Consider the following 18,351-nt stretch of genomic DNA (forward strand, 5'->3'; position numbering starts at 1 on the left):
ACCATATGAACTGAAGTCCTCCGCTCTCCTTTAAAGAAGTCATTCATTGCAGGAATATTTAGTGAAGTCAATCTATTCCAGTATGTAGAATGTGCTTTAATACATCTGCTTAGTTATTTTGGTGGACACTTTCCTTTTCACCTGTGCCTAACAACTTACAGAAATATGTATTGTGTATTTTACTTGTGTTTCTCCTTTATGAGGATTTTTAAACAGCCGGACAGTAGAGACACTTGTTGCTGCCTGTGTTATTATTACCCAACTTTATACTCTGGCCACATGATCTTGCCTGTCTTTTATAAGTTATTTTACAATGTGGTAAATGTTTTATCAATGGTATTATTCTACAAAAAAATATAATTTTATTTGTACTTATAGCCAGTGCAAGTTGCCTCTCTGTTCTCCCCATTTTATTCATTGTGCTATGTAAATCCTTGGGGCTACCCTGGCCTGATCCACTAAAGCATCTGCTAGGTTCATGTTGGGTGAAGCAACAGTGTGAAGACTGGAGTGAGTGGCCTGCCAATGCTGGTCCTTGTCCTTAGATCTGATAGTCACACACACAGAACACTAGCTACTTCAGGAAACGTACTGTATCCACTTCATTAATTCTTGTACTTTTACTGCCCTCAGACTATGCAAGAACCTGAGTTACGCAGCGATAGGCATCTGCCATGCCTGGCTACAGACACACTGCACATTAACTTTTCTCAAGGTTTAACGTACCTAAAATCATTGCAACTTTATTGAGGGTAAATTAAGTCATTTCAAAACCAACATTACAAATGTATCCTTTATTGTTACTTGAAAGTAAACTTTACTGCTCTAATGCTCTATGCTAGCAGACATTTTAGTCTCTAAGGCTAGTTAGGAATATGTATCAGTATTTCATTACGGCATTAGCGAGTTGTGTCTCCTGGCAAGAGTCTGTTTACACTAGAGAATGCAGTGCTGTTGACTCTTCCCAGAAAATCACACAGTGAAAAAAATCAATAATGAAGGAACTTCAGATGTACGAAGAAAAGGTATGTGTGGAATTGTCTTTGTAATGGGAACTCATCCAACGTTTATGTCTAGAAATGTGTTTCTGAGGCCTAGTATGCTTTAACTATATAACATACAAAAGTTGCGCCTAAGGTACTTTCACTTTTTCACACCTTATAAAGTGATGTCAAATTTGTGCAAAAGGAGTTTTTAGATTACCTTGGCTGGGCAAATTGTGTAACATGCGTTATAGAAGCATTGCCCATGTTGTGTACATAAAGTGAGTGATACTAATTGTGCAATGCTTGCTCAGTAAGAGAGTCACAGTTAATGCTATTCTCTGGTATGTGTGCTTTACATTTTTAACAATACTTATAAAATACTTTATTTCCCGCCCCCCCCCCCCCCCCCCCCAAAAAAAAAAATCCACATTTTGTTCCACTGCCTGTCTAAAAGAATCCCTTGTGGTATGCCATTTGAAAATTATTCATTCTGGCAAAATCGGTAAATACAAAAAAAGAAAAACAATCAGCATGTGAACTAGTAAAGGGGTCTTGTAAGACCCTTTCAACATTTTACAAGCAATCCCTTACTTTGGTTGTAAAACGGAAATATGTTACATTTCTTGTAAGGATTGGGGTTTTGCAAAAGGAAAAGCTGAATGAAAATAAAAACACTACATGTGAGTTCCTTTCAAACATTTTATCATTTCCAAGCACATTTTTTGGAGCATTGATGGATATTGGAACTGTCCTTAAAATTACTTCTGTTTTGATAAAACCTCAGTTGAGCATCTTAGCAAAATTCATGATTCAGTAATGACTTGTTAAGTCCTCATTGGGTTACAGCTTTCACAAACCTTTCCAAACCAGGTTCGCTATTTACTAAAGAAACCTTTTATATACTGTATGAGGCCTTCAGGAAGGACTAGGTGCCTGCTACAATTCTAGTAGTTTAAATACTGTGTAACAATTTATCACTTGATAGAATATAACATTAAAGATTAGGCTGTTTCTCCAGCCAGTGAAAGCAAGTGTCTTTCATAAATATCAGTAAAGATACCAACAGATGTACTGTAAGTTCATTAGACGTTCTTCAATGAAAGATGCAGACTGCAACTCCATTTCTGCATGGGAATCATAGGAAAACTTCACAAAAGTGTCCCATATATGATTATACCCAGGCCTTCACATGGTTATTCCACTCCTTGAGACAGCTACATAAACCCCCTTCGTCATACCACCTCCATCGCACCCCCTTGTAGAGGGCCCTGGTATATGGCTGGAAGAGCATGAAGAGACGTAGGCGTCGTGCCAGACCACAGTACACAGCCATTGCTAGGACGATGAGAGGAGACATCATAACAAAGCCCAGGATTATCAGAGCAGAGGAGCTATTGTCATCCAGAAGGGTCCTGCAGTATGAGGCATCTGAGTGAAGAACCTATAGAATAAAAAGAAATCATTTTAGAAGGTCATTTTTTATCCAATTATAAATATATTATAAATCGCAAGTGCTGTTTGTTGAGTAAGCATTTTCCATGGTGTTTTTGCTAGTCAAAAACATGTCAGATTTCTACTGCCTATTGTAAGTGACAGCAACATAGGAGAAAAGTAATTTATAGTGCATTTTACTCTAGGTGAAATGTACATCTTATAATATGTATTTTAACCACTACCCACCCATGCTATACTTTAAAACATCCTATTGGTCCCTCTTAACGGACCAAATGACGTTTTAAATCCTCCTCCCACGCTGCCACTACCGTTCACGAGCTCTCGCAGAGCCGCGATTGGTGAAAGGGAAGAAGTCTTCCCTGAACCAATCAAAATGCCTGTAAAGCAAAGATCATGGCTTCAATCAGTAGCCTGTCTCTGTGCTCGTTCTAAGCCTAGAGACAGTGAGAGTGAGGACATCTAGTGGTAAATAAACACACACACACACACAAGTAAAAATACACATTTTACACATGTAAATTAAATACAAATAAATTAATACCTCTTTCCCCCCTTCCCTGCTCCCAATCCCCATCCGTTACCAAAATAAGCCTCTCGGAAAAGATCAGCTTTAAAAAAAAATTAGTTACAATAGGGATGCTTTTTTTTACAATGTATGGCATGAGGGTATATTACTGTTATATTTGCATATATGAGCTTGTAATTAGTGACAGGCGCAAAACTGAAAAAAATGGACCTTTATTTCCAAATAAACTATTGTTGCCATACATTGTACCAGGGACATAATGTAAACGTTGTAATAACCAAACAACCGGGACAAATAGGCAAGTAAAATATGTGTGTTTTATTCACAGTAGCATGTTTTATTTTAAAACTATAATGGCCAAAAACTGAGAAATAATGTTTTTTTTTCTTATAATTCCTGTTAAAATGCATTTAGAATAAAATATTCCAATGGATAACACTGTCTGCAACACATTCAGTGGAGCAATGCACACAGGAAATCCCGCTACACCAGTGTTGTATGGTGAAAAAGCTGAAAAATCTTTATTCCATATCCAAATCACAGCATCACAGCATACAGATAAAAGCTCACGCGTAAGGAGCCATCTCTGCTCCGATACGCGTGAGCTTTTATCTGTATGCTGTGATGCTGTGATTTGGATATGGAATAAAGATTTTTCAGCTTTTTCACCATACAACACTGGTGTAGCGGGATTTCCTGTGTGCATTGCTGAATCTGGTCAAGACTCCCTGCTCCCTTGTTGGTGAATGTGAGTGTAGCAGCCCCTCTTTTACTCACATTCAGTGGAGGCTTACTTGGTTCAATATGGTTTTGCTCCAAAAAGCCTGGTGTGGTTCAATATGACCTGAATGGGTCCCTTGTTTCTGCCGGTGATTACAGATGGAAAATAGGCTTTCTAGACAACAGTAAAGGGTCTGGAGGGCCATTTTATTAGTTCACCAAATTAAGTATATTGATTTTGCAGCAGATCTGAGATCTCCACTAAAGCATCTATTTATATCTAGTTGACCCGATCAAAGTAAAATTCCAGTTCCAACAGATCCCTCCACCACTCCACCTGTGATTCTATGCGCAAAAATGCATTAAAAACCGTCACTTTTTCTATTACACCACGCCTGACAAAGTGACTGGAGCTTTCAGTTGTAATTTACTAAGCATTTGAAAGGTATGCTTCTATCAGCAGCCAGCCCAGTACAACACTCTACTGCTATTCAATACAGCACCTAAAGGTGACATTCCAAATTTGCTTCCTGATTGCTTCTATCACTGGGTTCATCGTGCCATGAAAATGATGAGTGACATTCTGCTGTTTTCATGGGCTTTTCAGATGACACCAGCTTTGCAATCAGATGATGTTTTAATGAATTCTGAATAATGTATTGCTGCTCAGGATGAATCTCAATACAGTAGTAACATGGATTCTGGTTATCTTCCAAGGTCAGGACACGGGAGTGCATTATGCAAGGTCTCTGGTTATTTTTCTCCCAGGCAAAGAGGGAGGCAATAACTAAACAACTATTGTAGTCAGCCAAGCGAGAAATTACAAATCCACCAAAGGTTTAATATAGAAGGCACTAAATGCTTTTCTGAGGTCAGCTCTTTTGAACTACGACAAGCAAGCTTTTCTCAATCTGCTTTACTCTTCCTAAGTGACAAACTGTTATCAGATTAATTAGTGGATAACTTTTATTGCTCCCTATCCACATGAAGAAATAAAACATCTGCCATTTGATATCCCAGTTGTAAAACCCCACGGCATGCCAAGCCATCGTTTAAGAAGTATGGCGCATGTGTCACCAAAAGAATCAAACTTATCCTTCGCTTTGTGCAAAGCTTAAAGGGAACCTTAACTCAAAAAAAAACCAAAAACATGAGTTTCACTTACCTTGGCCATCTACCAGCCCCCTGCAGCCATCCTGTGCCCTCGCAGTCACTCATTGCTCCTCCGGTCCCCCGCTGCCAGCTAGGTTTGTTTTTGCCGACTGGGAGTCGGCCGGCAGCCATGCGCCAATTTTTATGCATTCCTGCTGGTGCAAGAAGCTATCACGGACATTAACAAGTACATTTTTACGCATTATGGATGCAATGCGTAGAAATTTACGCATTGCACCTGTAACGCGTAAAAATGTACTTGTTAATGTCTGCGATAGCTGGAATGCGTAAAAATGTACGCATGGTTGCCGGCCGACGCCCAGTCGGCAAAAACGAAACTAGCTGGCAGCGGGGGACCGGAGGAGCCATGAGTGACTGCGAGGGCACAGGATGACTGCAGGGGGCTGGTAGATGCCCCAGATAAGTGAAACTCATGTTTTTTTTTTTTTTAGTTAAGGTTCCCTTTAAATGTTTCAGAGTACCCAGATAGTTTGTGGTTACTTGGAAACTCTAGAATATTATAGGGACCAAAATCCCTCTTACTAAAAAAGCTATGATAATATGAATTTGTGAAACAGAAAGTATTTGCAATTATTCAGCTTTATGTGAGCAAGAAGCATTGCTGTTGAATATGTAATTCATCTCTTTGTGTGCCTAAAACCCAGACACAAATCCAGTACTTATGGAGTGCGCAGTAATGAATACACCATATAGGCAAACTGTGCACTCCAGCGATACTGGATGTTTGTCTGGCTTTCAGGGACACAAAGGTACAATTTGCATATTTAGCAGTGATGCACCATGGGAGTTCTAACTTGCTCACATAAACTGAATTTTCTTTTTGGAATTTAGCATCTGGTCTAAGCTCCTTTGTCTAAAGCCTCCCATACATGCTAGATAATTCTTGGCCCAGGCAGCCGGTCAGGGATGCTTCTGGGAAGACTCTAGTGTATGTACAGTTAGTGGGTCACCTTGTTGTGCCGCAATGAGATCTGGAGGGATGGCTTGTTGTCGAAGCAGAGTTCCAACTGAGCCAATTGTTCTCCTCCTTACTAATCCCATTCCATCATGTGCTGTTGTTACTTCTCCACCCTCCATAGCAACAGAACGCATTGCTAGTAGAGATGGCCCGAACGGTTCTCGGCAAACTTCCGTGGTTCGCGATCACGGAGAACCGCGAACTTTTCTGGAAGTTCGGTTCGCCCCCATAGTGCATCACGAGGGTCAACTTAGACCCTCTAAATTACAGTCAGTAGGCACATTGTAGCCAATCAGGCTACACTCCCTCCTGGAGCCACTCCCCCCCTTATAAAAGGCAGGCAGCGTCAGGCTTTGGACTCACTCGTGTGCCTGCATTAATTAGAGAAGGGAAAGCTGCTGCAGACTCTCATAGGGAAAGCTTAGTTAGGCTCTTGTAGGCTTCTTAGCTTGCTCCTTGCTGATTCTTATTGCTAAAACAAGAAGTGATAAATCAGGATGATACAATTTATTGGCTAACTAAAAATGAATAAAAATAAGCAAGCTTTCGGCCTTGCAGCCTTCGTCGGGCTTATATCCTGTTAGTTTGCAGGCTGGTGGTACAGACAGCTATATACATGCAACATCAAAAGGGAAAACAGATATTTTTTTCAAGCATAAATACATGTCATTAAGATGCCTTAATTCAAACAGACCATCTAAATGGGGTTAGAGGATGTTAGCTGGATAGATAAGGATCCTTGTTTACTCGATGCTCACAGACCTGGGATTAGGATTGACTCAGAGGTATCGTAAATTCTTAGTTCACAAGTTCAGCTGAGAAAGTTCAAATATCATCAGCCTCATACCAATATAAAAAGTTGTTGTCTTTATTCAAACCCTTCTCCACAGCTTTGAACCGATTTATAAATTTTGTTTCTGCTATTAATCGATCATTTGACGTTTTGATGCCACCCTTCAGGGCAGTGACACGAAGATCATCCATGCTGTGTCCGTTGGACCGAAAGTGTGAAGCACAAATCTGGGAGTCCAGATTTGGTATCATTAATAGTGTGCCTGTGTCCATTCATACGTTTGCGCAGAGTTTGTCCAGTTTCTCCCACGTACATAACATTGGGGCATTTAGCACACATGATCAGATATACCAGATTGGTGGAAACATAGGAAAATGTGCCTTGTACTCTGTACTCCTGTTGTGAACCTGGTATCGTTAGCCTGTCAGTTGAGTAAATGTGTCTGCAGGTCCCACATATTTTTTGTCGGCAAGGTGATGTTCCATTTTGTTGAGGCCTATTCAAAGAACTCCTGACAATCATCTGTTTTAGATTGTGTGGTTGCCGATATGACAAAAGTGGAGGTTTAGGGAATATCGTTCTCAGTCTGTGATCCTTGTGTAAAATGAGATGAAGTTCCTTAGCAATCCTCCTTAAGATTTCCAGGTGTGGGATGTAGGTGACAACTTGTAAGGTACCTTGAGGGCTGGAGACCGATGTGTTGGAGGTAGTAACTCTTGCAACTTACCAACTGGAAACCCTGGAGTGGAAACAGGAATCTCCAGTTGGCACGGGGCAAGAGCGCTTGCAGGAAGTCACTGTAGCGCTTCCACAGGTTGAGTCTGGTACTGCAATGACTCAAACAGCAGGCAGACTTGAGGACTGAAGTGGATACAGGAACGGGCACAGGTCTGGCAGCAAAGCGGGTACTCAAACAGGCAGTGTTCGGCAACAGAGAGGATAGTCGTACTTGGCAGAGGTCGGCAACAGAGCGGGTAGTCAGACAAGCCAGGTTCGGTAACATCAGATCAGGGCAGAGCTTAGTCAATACACGGGAACACACACAATCACAGAACTTGCTGCAATACTACAGCAACCAGAGAGTGGTGCTCTCCAGGCTTAAATAGGCCGTTTGGGCGCGCCCAGCGTAACGTGCGACGCGCGTGCGCAGAAGCGCACGGAGCCACGCAAACACCCATGTCAGAGCAGCATGTACAAACAGACGCCCCTTACGCGTGCGCGCGCACGCGGCACTCACAACAACGCCTTCCGGCGCCATCGCTTGCGCCGCGTTGCGCGGCGCGCGTGAGCGCACAACGCCAGGCTGCCAATTACGGAGACCAGACGAGATGCCCCCGGACGCCTGCCGACATCCGTGCGTACCAGCCGCCTCGCCTGGACAGGTAACTGACCGTGACACAACCAAAGAGACACGTTCCTCTTTCTGGTTTTGCTTATATTTCAGGAGTTCAGTCCTGGGGATGATGCTGGCTTTCCTGATTTGGGCCTCAGCCATAGGAGGACTGTACATTAACCCAGATGTATACAGTTGTAAAAATAAAGAGTTACAGTAGAGTAACTCTTTATTTTTACAACTGTATACATCTGGGTTAATGCGCCATTGGAGCGCTCTCTGTCTCCCCCCACCCTCTTGTGTCTATCAGCAACTGGTGTAACTCTTTATTTTTACAACTGTATACATCTGGGTTAATGCACCATTGGAGCGCTCTCTGTCTCCCCCCACCCTCTTGTGTCTATCAGCAACTGGTGTAACTCTTTATTTTTACAACTGTATACATCTGGGTTAATGCACCATTGGAGCGCTCTCTGTCTCCCCCCACCCTCTTGTGTCTATCAGCAACTGGTGTAACTCTTTATTTTTACAACTGTATACATCTGGGTTAATGCACCATTGGAGCGCTCTCTGTCTCCCCCCACCCTCTTGTGTCTATCAGCAACTGACTCCATCCAGTCTAAGAGAGCAGCACCTGGGGCATATTTAAAGGGCCAGCACTGTTTTGTTTGAGCGCAACTTTTTGCTACTTTTTTCTATAGGAGGACTGTAACCTTGTTTTATGAAAGTGTTCTTAAGGCGATCCAGGTGCTTGTCTCTGTCTATCCTGTCAGAACAAATCCGGTTGTACCTTATAGCTTGGTGGCAAATTATAGAGTTCTTAATGTGCTTGGGATGAAAACTGTCATATCTTAGGTATGTGGGACGGTCTGTAGGTTTGCGATACACAGAGGTTTGTATGTTGTTACCCCTGATGTATATGGTGGTGTCCAGAAAGTTAATCTCTGTGTGAGAGTAGGTAAGTTTCAATTTGATTGTAGGATGGAAGGCGTTGAAGTTCCTGTGGAACTGGAGAAGCTCATCCTCACTTGCGGACCAGATGATTAAAATATCACCAATGAAGGGGAAGTAGGCCATGGGTTTTATGCCACATGCATTGAGGTATTCCTCTTCGATTTTGGCCATGAAGAGATTTGCATACTGTGGTGCGAATCCCGAACCCATTGCCACGCCCATCTGCTGTAAATAGAGGTCCTGTCCAAAAGTGAAATAATTATGAGTGAGAATGAATTTGACCAGTCCAGCAATAGGCTTTACAGATATGCCCTGACCCTGAAGATATTTACGGCAGGTCGCAATACCATCATCATGGGGAATGTTCGTGTACAGGGACTCCACGTCCATCGTGGCCAGTATGGTTCCCTCAGGTACTGGGCCGATGGCTGTCAGTTTGTTCAGGAGATAGATATAGTATCAAGGAAACAACAAACTTGAGTTTGGACAAGCTTTGAGAGGCAGTATAGGATAGAGGGGCCTGGCATGCTGTGGTCCATCGGGTTACAAAGAGTTGGAAATGACTGTATAGTGACTAAACAACCAAAATAGACTAGGAATGAAAGGGACTGAAGCTCCAAATCAAAATGTTAAACCTCAAATTGGGGTAGCCTTAAGATTTGAAAAGAGTCCTTGGACATACACAGGAAAAGATTTGACCCAAAACAAAGATAGTTATCAGCACACTTTCATATTAAGCAGCAGAGATAATGAAGAACAATGCGTTAATGTGTACACAGTCTGGTATATGCCATTAATAATCACTAACGGGAATAGGAATCCATTAAGTTCTCTTTATCTGAATCATCAGTCATGTGAATGTTGCTGCTCACTCACCCCCTTCTACACACAATATTGATTTGTATGACAGTTTATAGCACCTGCACAGTTCCCTGGACATCTTCGCTCTTCACAGCTCTGCTGAAGTATTGGACATAAATCATTAGCAAATGTATAATGTGATCCTAAAGTATTTCCATTTACTGGATATGTTTGATTACCCTGATGTTAAGTATCAGAAATACAGCATTCTGCCACTTTGCCTTACCAGTCAAGTCCTACAGACACCTTATTGCTGGATAGTGTACTGGTTATGGGCTCTTCCTCTGACAGAGGAGACCAAAGTTCAACTCTCAGCTTTTCCTGTTCACTATGCCTTCTATACATTGAGGAGACCTCAGGCAAGACTTCCTAACACTGTTACTGCCTATAGAGCGTGCCCTAGTGGCTGCAGCTCTGGCACTTTGTGGCACTTTGAGGTCGCCAGGAGAAAAGCGCTATATAAATGTTCTGTGAATTGTCTATTTTCAAGGTAATCTGAGCAGTCACATACAGATGTGTTACTAAAAATCAAGTGTTCCCGAAAACATTGACAGAGGCCCTCAATGTCAGCAACAACTCACCCCTTCAGGTGACCCCCCCCCTTCCAGAGCAAGGAAGCAGTTATGAAACCACCAGCATAGCCATGTCCCAATAGTAATGCCACTGCCATTCCTCAGTAATGTCGCATACCTTGCAAAGAAATATACTCAAAAGATGGATCAGTGTACTTTGACAAGAAGACAGTCATGTTTAATAATGTCAGTGCATTAACAGCATGAGCAGCCCCAGGCAATAGGAAGTGGTGATCTTACAAACGCTCCGGTTTTCCCTGCAGCTAGAAATCTGTAATATGTCTCTAGACAATGATATTCATTCACTTTCATTTCTCTCGGTCAGGGGGAGTCATCCATCATCAGGAACATGAATATAAAAGTTAATTACTCCTCTAATCTGAAAAATGTCACAGCTGTCATCATTACTGCTCACTTTCACTGGCACATCTCATGTCTCTTCCTATAATATTAGTTAAACAGTGGTGAGTGCTTAATAGTCAATAACATGACACTAATTGAATTATAATAAAAAAGGAAAAAGTTTGGACGACTGAACTTCATTTCCTTGGAGGTGTGTCACATTTTTATTGGCTCTTGATGATAGATGACAAGGAATGAGCAAACTCAAAAAAAATATACATTGTCAGCCTTAGTTTGCTAGCATCTAAATTTGGCCAAATCAAAGGAGTTTCATTGTATAAATGGACCCAGAGGACAACTCCCTTTACTGGCCACCTGTCATCTTTCACAATAAAATGTAAAGAGAACCAGTCATAAACACGCATTTGTAAAAATCTAGACCTCCTCTTTGAAGTTAAAAACCAAGGGAAGACTTACCAGCCTAGAATTGTTATTTCTTGTGTTATTTATGTTTAGGTGCATTGTTTTTCTAGCCTGCAGCCTGTTTCATTCTGGAAGAATCCAAATATGTCTGTCTGATTATTGCCAAAGCTCCCTGCTTCTAACAAAACTCTCTTCCTGTTCATAACTGTAATTTAAGAAAGCTAATAAAACAACCACAAAAATTGCTGTGCTCTTGGTCTGTGGCCTTTTGCAATCTCTCTGGTGCTGGAAGAAATGTACTCACCCAAATGTACCCCACCAAATCACAGATGGTCAATCAAAATGTCAGGAGTGGTGCACTGTCACTTTCAGTTCTCACTCTATTGGGCCATCAGGGGGTTCCCACCCGCATCTCGCGGTAACAGAAATTTGATAGGGTTATGATGGCCGAAGTATGACTCACTACTGCCTGTTGTGGAACTCTAGTTACCCTCCTTAGGTGGTGCTAGTAATACTAGGGTTTCCTCATGTTTGGATTGTTGCTATATATTCCCTACAAGAGGATATCATTGGATAATATTATTTTCTTAAGTAGTTTTATACTTTCTACACTAAAAGCAGCAATGCATATACAGTGTTAAGATGATCAATAAGCAACATGCTAGCAGCTTATGGCATGTTTCCTGGGCACAAGACTGTGTGACAGCTGCCAGTCCCTTCTGAGCTCGAGCATCGGCGCGTGTCTCTTTGCTCCGCAACCAAACAGCTGTTAGACCATCTGTGATTTGGTGGATTACAATTGGGTGAGTGTGTTTCAAAACATGTGTGAAAAGAGATGAAATATTGCGTATTCTACAAAAATAATTTAAAATGGCCCGTGTGCACATTTGCTGGTACCCTTACAAAAAGATCATAAATAAATAGATTTTAAGTGATTTTAAAAAAAAATTCTCTTTTTTTGTGTCATGCATCTGCATCCAGCTATTCAGACTTTTCCAATGGAGAAAAGTAGCCGCCTGGCTGTTTGGTATCCTTGTGTCCCAGGTTACGCATGGACCAGAAAAAGTAGAGAGGTGTCTGAGAAGAGTTGTCTGAAGAGATCAGAAAGAAAATTATTGACAAGCATGTCAAAAGCAAAGGTTATGGGATCATCTCCAAACAGCTTTATGTTTCTGTGAACATCAAAATATTTTTAGAAGTTTAAGGTCCTTGGGGATCTCCTTGGAGGGGAAAATCAGCCAAGACACAAAACATTAACATCACACTTTTCTCCTGGAAGACTCAAAGCACCAGAGCTGCAGCCACTAGGACACGCTCAATAGGCAGTAGTAGTGTTAGGGAGTCTTGCCAAAGGTCTTCTCGCTGAATAGGTGTTGGCTTACTGAACAGGAAGAACTGGGATGCAAAACCTGGTCACCTGGGTCAGAGGCAGAGCCCTTAACCAGTAGACTATCCAGCCACAGACTGAGCAGGATCCTAATGAGAATTGTATCACTTTTTCAGAGACATTTGGCTCAATTGTAGAAGACCCAGCAGGTCTCCACAGTTGAAATATAAAATTGCCAGGATGGAAATTATTGAAATGCATACTGAGAGGGATCTTCAGACAAATAATACGGGAGGATTTTGGTAAGTCATATCAGCTCTATGCCTACAGATAAAAAAAAGAAGCTTTCAGAGAAAACGAACACCATACCTACTGTGAAACATGGAAAAGGCCTGGTCAAGTTTTTGAGCTGCTTTGCTGCAGAGAACAATGCAATTTCACAACTATCAAAATATTCTGGAGTGAAATTAACTATCTAGTGCCAGAAAACGTTGTCTAAGTCACCATCATACTCCTCAAAGCACCCAAGAATAGCTAAAGGTGCATACTAATGATACAATCTTGTACAATCTTACCACTTACATGTAAATTGTAATATGAGGGACTACCTAAGGTAACGTACTGAATATTCACTTAGTTTACCTTTCTACTACATAGATTTAGTAAGACTATACAATCAAGTTTGGGCACCTTAAAGGTGCCATATATCAGATGATGAATGGGCAGATCGACCAAGAGATAGATTTCTTTCTAATCAAATCTGATCGGACAGAGATCTATTGCCAGCCCATACACCACAGACTTATTCCCAATCAATTTCATGCAAAAATCGATCAGGAATCGGCCTCGTGATGCCACATCCACTGGTTCTCCGCCCTGACGTTGTCCATTGAACATTAAGTGGGGACAGAGTCAGGGGTTTTGTCACGTTTTTTGCTCTTCCTGATATCACTCACTGTTACCGCCGCACACTCAACCATCCACAACGGCCCAACATCTTGCAGCATGTCCGATCAACATGCTGGGCCTGAAATTGGTCGCATTGTTGATCGGGCATGCACTTGGCGGCACCGCTAGATGTATGCTGCTCGCTAGATGTATGGGTACCTTGAGAGGGAAACATTGGGCTATCCTGAAAAGGCATATTATCAGACCTGATTTTACTCCTATTAAAATTTACGTAAAGAACTGAAACATTACTCTGGAGAAGGCTCTTTTCAAACTGGCACAGCCAGGTGCAGAAGTCTCATTGAGAAGACTCATTTGATGTAGCAATAAATCTAAGAGTTATGTAACAAAATATTAATTAAGCGTCCCATCATTTTTGTTCATGCCATTTTAATTTATGTTATTATTTGAAATATTCTGTTTGATCAAAACACTATAGCAGTGTCTGATTTGTATTTAAAGTGGAATAAACAGTGATGGGTGCTGTCAATCACTTTTATCAGTGTCAAGTAATTTTAGAGACACTTCTCTTTACTGTGGAGGGGTACCAGTTTCCTCATTCATGTACAGCTATGAGGTGAGTATAATCTGTTTCGTGCACACCTTTTGGCAAGCAGGGCCAGTTCTCTCATGAAGCAAAGTGGCACATTTGCATCAGGTAGCAGAGATTACAGGGGCAGCATGTTTGTACTGTGTGTTTACACTTACAGCATGCAGTCAGAGTAGGAGGAGAATCGAGAGGAAAGCGAGGTGAAGAGGTCATCATTGTGGAAAAACAGCTTGTTGTGCTGTGTGAGGAGTCTGACAGTGAGTAAGGAGGGTAGGCAGGAGAGCAGCAGGAGGTGGCACTGCTGTCCTAACTGAGGAGGAATGGAGTGGCTGAGGGTGAGAAGTTTATTTGTCACATACTCAGTCACAGCCATCCAGTGTGCTTTTGTATTGAGCTGCAGCATGTCATGTGAGAACATTAAATGAAGCAGAGTAAATTGTTGGGTGCTGTGCGGTTATTCCAAATTTACAAATTCCGGGGGTTTGATTGGTGGGAGCATCCTCACAAGTTTGCCTCAGGCAGCAAAAAATCTACAACCGGCCCTGGTGGCAAGTTTACTCCAGTAAGGAGTAAAAACATATAATATACTGTGGGTTGTGATGAATAATGTCTTCTCTAGTTGTAGGCATACTGATAGAAATAATAGAAGCTTTTTTTCATTTTGGAGGAATGCAATTGCTGTCTTTGTAGACAGACAGCTCTTTTCCAGGTTGCGTCCATCATAAATTGTCTGTAGTGGCTCCAAATCTTCCAGATGGCCATACTTTGTGCTATCTCAGAAACACAAAATACTGCTAACACTGGGAAATGATGGAATCGGATCTCGCCATGCCGTATTTTAGTCATTACCTTTGAAAGCACAGGAGATGAAAGCACATGGAAAGCAGAAAGCAGTTTGTGTTGTGTCTAGAACATGTGCACTGACTGCCTAATCAAATCAATATCAACAGCAGAGGTCAGAACTAAGCGCTTCAATGTTAAAAGCTTGTAAACATTGAATATATATATAATATATATATATATATATATATATACATATACATATATATATATATACATACATATATATATATATATATATATATATATATATATATATATATATTACCTAATAGATATTTATGTACTGAACTATTATAGACTGGGCAGCACTATTGCCTTGAAGCATTAGAGTCTCAGGGCCTGCTCCAGTTCACTTTTTCTCATTACAGACACGACCAGCACTAGGAGTGAGACTAGGAGTGAGACAGAAGCAGCTGATTGCTGCGGGCTCTAATTACATCATACAGGAGGCGGTGGACATTGGGGACACGGAGGGAGGCAGGAGGAGGACACAAAAGAGGACGGGAGGAAGACCACAAGGAGGACAGGGTGTGGACACAAGGGGGGCAATAGGAGGCCACAAGGAGGGAAGGAAGGGACCACAAAGGGGACAGGAGATGGACACTATTAGGACAGGAGGAGGTAACAAGGGGGACAGGAGGAGGACAAAACGGGGACAGGAGGAGGCCGCAAGGGGGACAGGAGGTGGACACCAAGGGGGACAGGAGGTGGACAACAAGAGGGACAGGAGGAGGCCACAAGGGGGACATGGAGAGGACACAAGGGGGACAGGGAGAGGACACAAGGGGGACAGGAGAAAGCTACAAGGGGACAGGAGGTGGACACTAAGGTGGGCAGGAGGAGGCCACAAGTGGGACAGGAGCTGGACACCAAGTGGAACAGGAGGAGGACACAAGGGGGACAGGAGGAGGACACAATAATTGGGGGGAGAACATCTACAAGATGCCCCTGGACCATAGACGCACCAGGTTTAGTATATTTTTCTCTGGTTTTTGCCCTCTAAACCGGAGCGTCTTATAGACCAAAAAATATGGTATATATTAAAATAATATAAGTAAGTTTGCATTATAGCTCAACTGCATGTCGCAATTGTGACTAGAGAAGGTTTGTGAGATGCAATGCAAATGACTCTGAGTTGATGCAGGATTATGCAAATTTTGTATGAATAGTATACATGCAATCAATCAATAAGCTCCTGCAAAGGTGAAATTTGATTGGTCCATTTTCAAGCTACATAAACTGCATACACAATTTGCAAAAACCTGCATCAATGTAGAATAGGTCACTTTACATTTACAGTATGGTAGGGATTATGTGTTAGGTTTAGTGGAATTCATAAGACTAGGTTAGGGCTAGCATCAGACTTTGAGATGGGGTAGGCATAGATGAAGGATAAGGTTAGGCACAGGCATTCAGAGGGAAGAGTGCATATCTAAAGTTAGGGTTGTCTGGCTGTGTAGAAGCCAGGAAGGAATTAAGGTTAGGTTGAGGCACTGGAATGGAGGAAGGATAGAGGTGGAGGAAGCATAGGCTGTGGGGTAACCTAGGGTGGCGGTTGGAACATGTCCAAGTTGTGTGTACACAACAATTTTTCCACATAATTCCAAACAGATTACTGAAGTAGAATGAAGTTGTGCTTTGACAACAGGCCCTCCAGAATTGTAATGCTTCTCTCAAATTCCGTAATCTATGAATAGTCTGTTTGACTTTGTTAATGTTTCCAATAAACCATCTCATGCTGACTGCTGAAGCACTTTCAGGATTTATACAAACTATCAACAGTTGAAGGTCTCCGGGGGGAAAAAGGTAAATAATAGGCTGTTTTCTGGAAGAAGTGTGTCTGGGCCTTCACCTCCAGCTGACTTTTTGCATTTAACAGATGTTAAATAGATGTGTTTTCTATTCAGTTGGTGATAGGGCATGGTGATGCAAATTTGCTTTCTGCGCTATTTCTGCTGCCATCATAACATCTCTGCTCTGATCAGAAAAGGTCAAGGTCATAGCTCATCATGCCCAGAGGCCTCTCCATTATAAAGCCAGGAAGGAGATCTTCATTTGAATTGTATTAGGTGAATATAACCCACTGGCTGCCTGCTCAGAATTAGCTAGGATAAAGCCAGCCTTCTTTACTTCTTCACATGGTTTGCTTAGGAGCTCAAAGTATGAAAATGGACAAATTCCCCCATTACCTTTTCACCTTGAGCAAATATTTTTTAACTTGAAATGCTCATTCTGTGTATAGTTATTGGTTCCCAGCCGCAGCTGCTGTTACATTTTTGGATAACTACAAAACTAGTCTTCATTCAGAAGACCCCTTCCCCATCCATCCAGAGGCATATCTACAGGGGTGCAGGTATGGCATGTGCCATGGACGCCTCTTACTGGGGGCACTGCTTTGTAGCATCCTTGGTGTTCTCCATACAGATTCTAGTTTTTATCTGGGGGACATTATGCTGCCGGGTATATCTGGGAGACATTCTGCTGCCTGGTATATCTGGGGGACATTCTGCGGCCTGGTATATCTGGAGGACATTCTGCGGCCTGGTATATCTGGGGGACATTCTGCGGCCTAGTGTATCTGGGGGACATTCTGCGGCCTGGTATATCTGGGGGACATTCTGCAGCCTGGTGTATCTGGGGGACATTCTGCGGCCTGGTATATCTGGGGGACATTCTGCGGCCTGGTATATCTGGGGGACATTCTGCTGCCTGGTATATCTGGGGGACATTCTGCAGCCTGGTATATCTGGGGGACATTTTGTGGCCTGGTATATTTGGGGGAAATTCTGCTGCCTGGTATATCTGGGGGACATTCTGCAGCCTGGTATATCTGGGGGACATTCGGCAGACTGGTGTATCTGGGGCACATTCTGCGGCCTGGTATATCTGGGGGACATTCTGCAGCCTGGTGTATCTGGGGGACATTCTGTGGCCTTTACCTTTTCACCTTGAGCAAATACTTTTTAACTTGAAATGCTTATTCTGTGTATAGTTATTGGTTCCCAGCCGCAGCTGCTGTTGCATTTTTGCATAACTACAAAACTAGTCTTCATTCAGAACACCCCGTCCCCATCCATCCAGAGGCATATGTACAGGGGTGCAGGTATGGCATATGCCATGGACGCCTCTTACTGGGGGCACTGCTTTGTAGCATCCTTGGTGTTCTCCATACAGATTCTTGTTTTTATCTGGGGGACATTATGCTGCCTGGTATATCTGGGAGACATTCTGCTGCCTGGTATATCTGGGGGACATTCTGCGGCCTAGTATATCCGGGGGACATTCTGCGGCCTAGTGTATCTGGGGGACATTCTGCGGTCTGGTGTATCTGGGGGACATTCTGCGGCCTGGTATATCTGGGGGACATTCTGCAGCCTGGTGTATCTGGGGGACATTCTGCGGCCTGGTATATCTGGGGGACATTCTGCGGCCTGGTATATCTGGGGGACATTCTGCGGCCTAGTGTATCTGGGGGACATTCTGCGGTCTGGTATATCTGGGGTACATTCTGCGGCCTGGTATATCTGGGGGACATTCTGCAGCCTGGTGTATCTGGGGGACATTCTGCGGCCTGGTATATCTGGGGG

General features: G+C 42.6%; 1 protein-coding gene across 1 annotated transcript in view; it reads right to left on the reverse strand.

Annotated features, from left to right (window-relative positions):
• Window positions 1–1,626: 1,626 nt before the first annotated feature.
• LOC137522695 (transmembrane protein 88-like) overlaps window positions 1,627–18,351 on the reverse strand; it is a 194,996-nt gene continuing 178,271 nt past the window's right edge. The window contains exon 2 of the mRNA XM_068242760.1: window positions 1,627–2,427. Coding sequence (XP_068098861.1) covers window positions 2,158–2,427 — 270 coding nt within the window. The 3' untranslated portion in view covers window positions 1,627–2,157. The remainder of the gene's footprint in view (window positions 2,428–18,351) is intronic.

This window comes from Hyperolius riggenbachi, chromosome 6 (genome assembly GCF_040937935.1).
Source record: "Hyperolius riggenbachi isolate aHypRig1 chromosome 6, aHypRig1.pri, whole genome shotgun sequence".
Taxonomy (NCBI): Eukaryota; Metazoa; Chordata; class Amphibia; order Anura; family Hyperoliidae; genus Hyperolius; species Hyperolius riggenbachi.